This window comes from Parasteatoda tepidariorum, chromosome 5, assembly GCF_043381705.1.
Source record: "Parasteatoda tepidariorum isolate YZ-2023 chromosome 5, CAS_Ptep_4.0, whole genome shotgun sequence".
NCBI lineage: Eukaryota > Metazoa > Arthropoda > Arachnida > Araneae > Theridiidae > Parasteatoda > Parasteatoda tepidariorum.
This window is the reverse complement of record NC_092208.1, coordinates 55075763-55084043: the sequence shown is the minus strand read 5'-3', so window position 1 is coordinate 55084043 and position 8281 is coordinate 55075763. Positions and strand designations below refer to the sequence as shown.

The following is an 8281-nucleotide window of genomic DNA, read 5'->3' as shown; positions in this document are numbered from 1 at the left end:
ATACATACATACATACATACATACATACATACATACATACATACATACATACATACATACATACATACATACATACATACATACATACATACATACATACATACATACATACATACATACATACATACATACATACATACATACATACATACATACATACAGTCAAACCTCAATATTGAGATTTCGAAGAGATACACAAAAATTTTGTGGGATTGAAAATTTGGGACATTCAAAATCAAATATTTTAATCAAATATAAATTCATTTTTAACAATTCAGTTAAGAATCAAGATAATAATTATACTGAGATTTTAAAAGGTGAATAATATGTATTTACACCATCAAAAACATTTGTTTCAAACAATGTCAATGTGTTTGTTTTTTCATTTGATATCTGTTTCCTTTATATATATATATAACCAGATGCCTAAGCCTCATTTACTATTTTTGATTTTTTTCCAAACACCACAATCACAACTTTGTCAGTTTCTTTCCTTTAAGATTCATTAAATTAGCAAGTTCTTTGCTATCTTTTGAACAGACATACTTATCTGTGCATATATCTTGCATGCCTACTTTTTTAGGAAGGAAAAAAAATGAGGCAATTTCTTTTCAAACACGGTAATATTGTTCTCATAAGGATTTTGAGAAATGATTCCAAAAATTGTTCACGAAATTTTTTTAAGAATTAGAATTTAAAAAAGCATTTAAATTTTTTTAAAATTCGAAAGAAAAAAAGAAGCCTGGTTACTAAAAATATTTTGTAACATATACACATTACCTAATAAATAGCAAAATTTACCCAGTTATTATTTTATCTAATATACCTATAATATTATTTAATTAATAGTAAAAAAAATAATATGATAAAAAACTAATTGCAATCAAATAAAAATTAAATTCTACTTACCATGTTGTGTAATACTACTGCTGTCTTATTTGGTTCAATGTTAACATCTGTTTCACATGGTGGCACTTCAATTGAAATGTAACAAATAGGGTAACGAGACTTGGTAAGATTCATAAGTGATTTACTAAAACATTGCTTTAAAACCTAGCAATAAATATAATATTTTTACTTAATTTATATTAGTTAACTTTAAAGTTGATATCAAATTATTAGTAAAAAATTACTTAACACCAGTATTTTTGTTACAGATGACATTTAAAACCAATAACATTTAGATCTTGTTCTAAAACTTGCAATTTAATAATGATGAATCATTGCTGTGGCAACTATTCAATATTATAAAAGTAAATATTTTTAGACTACACATAAAAAGAATAATTCTTTTCTGTTGAACTTTACAAATTCTCAAAATTTAACAAACATTTTAATTAAGGTATTATGCAAAGTCACTACATATTTTTAAAATATGGAGAGCCCACATAATTTTGTTCATATCTCAAGATTTATAGTATCTATACCCTGAATGTTTAAATATTTGTACTTACTCTATCAAGTACTTTCATTCGTACAGGACGCTTATTTATAGAAATAATACTCCGATTGGAAGAAGTATTACTACAGAATGCAGGTGCATTTCCCTTAGGTAAGAAAACTTCTATTTTAACCTAAAAATATAAATAAATAGATCAGATTGACTGAACTTTATAAGACTGTAAGGATATCATCAAGGAACTTATTAAATATAAATTAGCTTACAAAAAGAGACCATTTCCATTAGGTAGAATCTGTGTAATTTGATAACATAGGAACGGAGCAACTCAGTTAACACATTCGCTGCTAAAAATGATATTTCCATCCTCAGAAGCCGGATTACAAAACAGGGTTTTAATGATTTAAATGTTCCTTATATTTTACTAGGAAAACCAGAAAAACGACGAAGCATGTTATTTTCCTGTTTAGAGAGCGTTTTTTCCCCGACGCTCTGGAGCATCAGTGGCACACAGACTCAATCTGTCTTCGTGAGTGCCACTGACGCTCCAGCACGTCAGGTCAATATTCTCAGAAATTACTGGCATATTGCATAAAACAGCAGTTTAAAAGGAATACCATTCAAGTATATGTAGTACCATTTATGAAACAATACTGAAAGTATTTACAAATAATAAGTACACTCTACAGACATTGGCTGTCACGCACATAAAAAAATTCAAACAAAAGTTTTGAAAACCAACAACAAAAAAATAATGCTTCACTAACGTGCCTCAACAACCTCTCCGTTCAACTACCAACGCCATACTAAACACAGAGCATATAACTTATCATAATCTATCGATGCGCTAGCGTGTCGTCGGCATACCAGGAGGTGCCGCTTTGATGCACCAGTGCGTCGGTGGTAGCGAACGTGTTAAGTTAATTTTGTTTACAGTTAAGTTTATTTTGAATAACCAGAAAGTATAATATACTAGAGGAAGGAAAATATGGTTATAATAATAGTTTGTGTCTAATATAATTAAATTTGGAAATCCACCAAATGCTAACAGTTTAAAGTACTTCAAGTCAGATGATCAAATGGTGTTATAAACTAAGTCTTATGCAAAAAAAAAGGAGGAAAAAAAAGGAAACAACAGTATATAAGCATTTATATGTTTATAATTACATTATTTTATGTATTATCCAATTTGTACCAATACTTTTAAAAAATTACTTCACTATATAAAAAGATTTTGAGGAACAGCACAGTCCGTTCTGGACCAGAGGGACATTGAGATCCAGACTTCAAAATTTTGTGGTCAAAAGCATGATTGCCGCAATGTGATCTGCATTGCGCACAAGCCAACCCTACTTCCCAGAGAAGCTGCTACCAAATGGTATGGTGTAAAGCTGGTTGGGTTTCCAGTTGCCACTGAGAATCGAACCCCAGTTTCTCACCATGATGACTCAGTGCCTTAAAACACAGGGTGATCGCCAGTCATTTCATTACATAAACACGAATAAGTTAAGTTTATTTCATAATATTTGTTTTTTGCTTAACAAGAACGATTCTTATAATAAACACTGATCATATTTAAAATATTAGAGGGAAACTAGATAAAACAAATATAAGATATTTTAAGCATAATAAAGAAAAACCTAAATAAATAAGAATTTTACCATAATAAAACATATTGTTCAAGAATGAAATCAATGCAAATAATTTAAATCAATTATAATATGCAATATCTCTTAAAAGACAATTTTGCTTAAAATAAATCATGAAAAAGACATGTATACCTGTTCTTTATCATCTGAAAATTCACAATTTTGCATATGATCCACAACAGAGCTTCCAAATACAGACACTAATCCTTCTCGGACTTTACTGACAACTGGTTTTTGCCAAATTAGACTTTTGTTATGAAATAGGGCAAATCGAATATCTGCAAGTAGTATGTTAGGTTAAAATTTCAATGGAAAAAAAATTTAAAATAAGAAATATTAAAATATCTAATTTAAAAATTGAAACATCAAAATTTTTTTATAAACTTATAAAATAGCTGATATTTGAATGATATATAATAATATGATACCAGTGGCAAATATGAATTAGTAATAACATGATACTAAAATAATATAAAAAGTATTAATAATAATACTAGTAGAAACAAGCCTTTTTATAATCTAAACCAGATGTTACTTATTTTGTTAAAATGTACTTCGTCTAATTTCAGTTTTTATCTCCGAATTTCGTTTTAAAAGATGTATTCACACAATAAAAACACCCCAGGTTTAATCATTCTATTATAACCATAACTATTAATAAAATAATATGAACTCATAAATATTTTTAGATTAATATTTTTTTAAACTAATGTTCAAAAGTATGAACTAAGTTCAAAGAATCAAATCAAAGAGTTCTAAAATAACTGAAACAATCATTAATAAACACAACTAACCGAATTAATTTAAACAATATTGTAATAATGGTATCTTAAAATATCAAAGAAATACATATATGCAAAATGAGATAAGTTTATTTCATCCATTTCATGTTTAAAAACACTCTTAACTGTATATGAAAGTAGCAGAAACACATAAATATTGTATTAATTTCTGTCTGGAAATAATAAAGAGCATTGATTACATTTAATCAACAACAGAACCAGTAATCTTTACAATAAAATAATATTTTAATAATTTAATGACACAAAAATCTTAAAGAAGAGTCTGTACCGTGAGAGAAACCTTTCATTCATAGCAAATTCTCTTTCAAGTACATTAGAAATATAGGAAAAAATTAGCTCAAATAAAGTAGAAGCCTCAAATGCTAAAAGTTTTTTTTTTTTTTTTTAACTATCGAATTGCAGACAATTTACGGCAGGATTAGCTACTATTATGAAGAGAGAAAGTAATTTGCTTGCAATAACTTGTTACTTTGAGAAAAAAAAAAATTACAATAACTATCAGCCTCCAATACTTGACAGTTGGTTTATATGAACTTCTTTTTTTTCTTCTTAACTTTAAATTGCTTATGCAGTTGATAGGGAATTTGTCACAAAAGGTTTCACCAGTGGTATAGTGTTCTCTTAAGGTCAATATAACAAAAAAATCATAAACAATAGTCAAATTTAAAATAACCTGTATGAATGCAGCCAAATGCATACAGCATGTCTTCAATTTTTTTCAATTCTTCCTTTTTAATTTTATCGGTTCTATAATATTGTTTCCGCACAGGTATATTTTTAAATAAGTTTGAAGAAGCCACGGTAGTACCTAAAATAAAAATATATAACATTTTAAAACTTACCAAAAGGTATTTTATTTAGAATTACCTATGTAAATGACAGAAAACTTACTAAAAAGTTTATTGTAATTTAAAAGATTTTTTATATTCTAAAATATATTTAATTTAACTAACTAATCTCATTTGTTATAGCGAAATATTGTAGGATTTTTCAAAGAGGAAAAAAAAAAGGAGAAAGAGACACGACACCTTTGTTTATTTATTTTAAATTAAAAAAAAGGAGTTTAAGTTTTTTTTCCCAGAATTTTTTTATTTATTTATCAGTCAAGGAAAATACTATAAAATATATAATTGGTAATTCTAAAAATTGAGTGAGCAGCTCAAAGCAGTTTTCCGATGCTACAAATCTCTGAAAAAGTCTCAGCGATTTTCACTATTCCTGAAATATAGAACAGTTTTTCTAGGTTAAGGGGGAAAAAAATAACAGAATTAAGACAAAATCATCAAGTTTCAAAATTTTATTTAGAGTTATTATTAGAAATAGTTATTTTCCCCTGACAAAGGTTGCATGAAGACAGTTTAGGAGGCAGGTCTACAAGCATGTTCCGTTTATGGCATCACAAGCTTGGTGACAGATTTTTTTCCATTAATATGAATAAGTTTATTTATTCACATTCGATACAAACATGAATATTTCTAACATAGATGTATCTTTAAGAGATTATTTTTTTAAAACCAAAATAATTTTTATGAGTCCAACTTAAAATAGAATTACTAAACATCTTATGATGTTTTAAAAGGATAAAAATGGATTTGTTTTCCATTTTCAGTATAAATTTTTCAAATGCGAAATTAAATACTGTAATTTTAACTAAAGATTAAATTTATAAAATTATATATAGAATAGTTCTTCTATGATAACTAAAACAAAATTTTTATCAGTAAAATTTCGCACAATCCTCATGATTAAATTTTTAGTCTTAAAGCATAAAAAATGTTCTCACCTAACAGCAAAATTTTTACACCGATTTTTACAAAAAAGTGCATGAAATTCGCTTAAAAAAATGCTTAAATTTTAATCAATATTTTAATTTCATGTCAATTTATCTCCTCCTAGAATCTTGGATACTAATATGTAAAAAATGTTTTTCTTTTAGTGCAAAGTTAAATTTTATTATTTTCATGAAGTTATCTAATAAATAAATAACTAAATAAATTTTGCAAGACTTATAATTATTTTGTTTCCCTTTTATAAATACATACTTCAGTAAAAGAATATTGTACTTGTGGGATAAAAATAAATTAGGTAATTTTTAACATACTCTTTTTTTTTTTAACATAAATTACACGGCTGCACAACAAAAAAACAACAAATATTAAATTTTAAAATAATCATTAAAAAAATAAAATAAAAAAATTGGAATCATTTGTAGATATTCAGAGAATTGATTTTCAATTTTACCTTGGGTACATGGATAGGGTTTAGCTGAGACTATCTCTCCATTTTTTCCAAACACATAAGCAAATCCAAACTGTTCTTCAGCAGTTTTAGTGGTTATTGCTAAATCTGATACAGCACATAGTGCTGCTAAAGCTTCTCCTCTAAATCCATATGTCTGTATTTGATTAAGGTCAGAATGTGAACTTATTTTTGACGTACAATGTGGCTTACAAACTTTACCAATGTCATCTTTACAAATACCACTCCCACTATCTTTTACTTCAATTTTATCTAAACCATAATTATCCTAAAATTTACAAGAAATAAAACCAGAATTAATATTTGAAGTTAGGAACATTGAAAGTTTACATTTAGTATTCATCCACAAAACTAAATAAAATAATATAAATGCAAAAATATAACTTTTAAAAATGAAATGGAAAAATTATAAATGCACAAACAATTAAGACAATAATAAAAGTAAGTTTCTTAGTGCAATTATGTTAACTAAGAAAAAAAAATACAGTTCAACTCAAAAAGCCTAATTTCTCCTGAAAAACCAAAATATTTATTTAAAATTACACAAATTTTTGATTTTTCAACTTTAGACAAAACATAACTAATTAAAAAATATAATTCATATCCCGAGAAAGTTGTTTGATGCATCTGGTAAAAATATATTTTATTTTATTATCTCTCTTATAGTCAGATTGAAACTAGGAAAGAGATCAGAGATATTGCAAAGAAGGTATAATGGTAGTGGGCATACAGTCAATTTTCTAGAAGAGTAGTTTTTTTTAATACTATAAAATTTAGATCAACAAGTACAAGATTAAAACAATGCTTGCTCTTTCTTTTATATTAGATAATCATCGATTGTAAAACAGAGAATTCTGAAATTTTTATAGGGGAGATTTCAGTAACAGTACCTGTGTCAAAATATATGCCAAGTTCTGGCAACTTAAAAGCAGTAGCACACAAGAAATTAAAAAAATAATAATAATTCGAGAAGGAGATCAACTCATAGGATATAACTTTGTATTCCTTTTGACAAACCTCTACAGATATTTTTTAAAATTTCTGGAAGTTTTAAAACAATTTAAAGACATGGCGATTAATAGTTAGCCTGATCAAATACCAATGCCAAATTATCCCCTTTTAATGAGTACTCATGATGTTGCTATCTAAGAATTTCTCATAATAGAACCAGATTAATTAAAATTAATGACAGAAAGTTCTATAGAATTCAAAATTTAAGTGACATAAGATATTTCTAACTTTATTATCAGTAAAATTGGGCTGTATCAAGAAATACAATCATTAATTATACTTAAATGAAATCTTACTAATTTAACTTCAATATTTTTGGAAGAGCTGTCAATAGCATTCTCGATGAGTTCTTTTACAACAGTTTGAACAGAGGTAATAATTTGTGTACATTGCAAAAGATGAGATGAAGATTTAGGCAGTTCTTTTATTTTGCTCATTATTTTAAAAACATATTCAATGCAACAAAAATTACGAAATCTAAATTACATAAAAAAATACACTACAAATAAAATAATATATTATGATTGAATGAAATCCGACGAGTGAGCTTTTTGTTTACAAAAACAAGGGATTTGTTTACGGCGCTTTGATAGAAAGTTAAAGTTACAGTTATTTGAAAATTTCTCAAATTATTCAGTTTTGTCAGGCTGCGGTGGCCTAGAAACTTGGCATGCTTGCTTGCAACAGATTTCACTATGACTCAGCAGGAAATCGGCCTAAACGCTAAACGTTTCGAAACTACATGTTTGACGTTCTCGCGTATGCCCGAGTTTCATCGACGGATGAATTGTATTCATTCAATTCGCGATCGCAACGCTCGAGTACGCCCTCTAGCGGGAGCCTGTAAATATCAGACATTAATTTATCACGTTTTCATTTAGTTCCATCAAAATCATTAGCAGAATCAGACGCCATTTTCTTAGCTGCAAATAAGAAGCAAAATTTCCCTAAGAAAAAAGCAGAAGAACTTGAAAAAACTCTCCTGAATATTGGAAAATCTTTCAGAAACAGAACACGTCGAACATTTGAAGAAAAATTCCTCAATAATTTTTAACTTCTATGATCAACAAACTTGCAACTGATAACTTCCAATTTCGCTATCGCAATGTGTGTATTGAGGTAAAATGCATTTCTTCTGTCTTCAATTCATTACAAATTAA

At 27.3% G+C, this 8281-nt stretch overlaps 1 protein-coding gene across 1 annotated transcript in view; it reads right to left on the bottom strand.

Moving 5' to 3' along the window:
• The window catches only part of LOC107456978 (PMS1 protein homolog 1), a 19854-nt gene extending 11985 nt beyond the window's left edge, over positions 1–7869 (bottom strand). The window contains exons 1-6 of the mRNA XM_043044365.2: positions 7418–7869; positions 6093–6378; positions 4525–4659; positions 3181–3326; positions 1455–1574; positions 910–1053 (exon numbers count right to left, since the gene is read on the bottom strand). Coding sequence (XP_042900299.1) covers positions 910–1053; positions 1455–1574; positions 3181–3326; positions 4525–4659; positions 6093–6378; positions 7418–7558 — 972 coding nt within the window. The 5' untranslated portion in view covers positions 7559–7869. The remainder of the gene's footprint in view (positions 1–909; positions 1054–1454; positions 1575–3180; positions 3327–4524; positions 4660–6092; positions 6379–7417) is intronic.
• Positions 7870–8281: the final 412 nt, after the last annotated feature.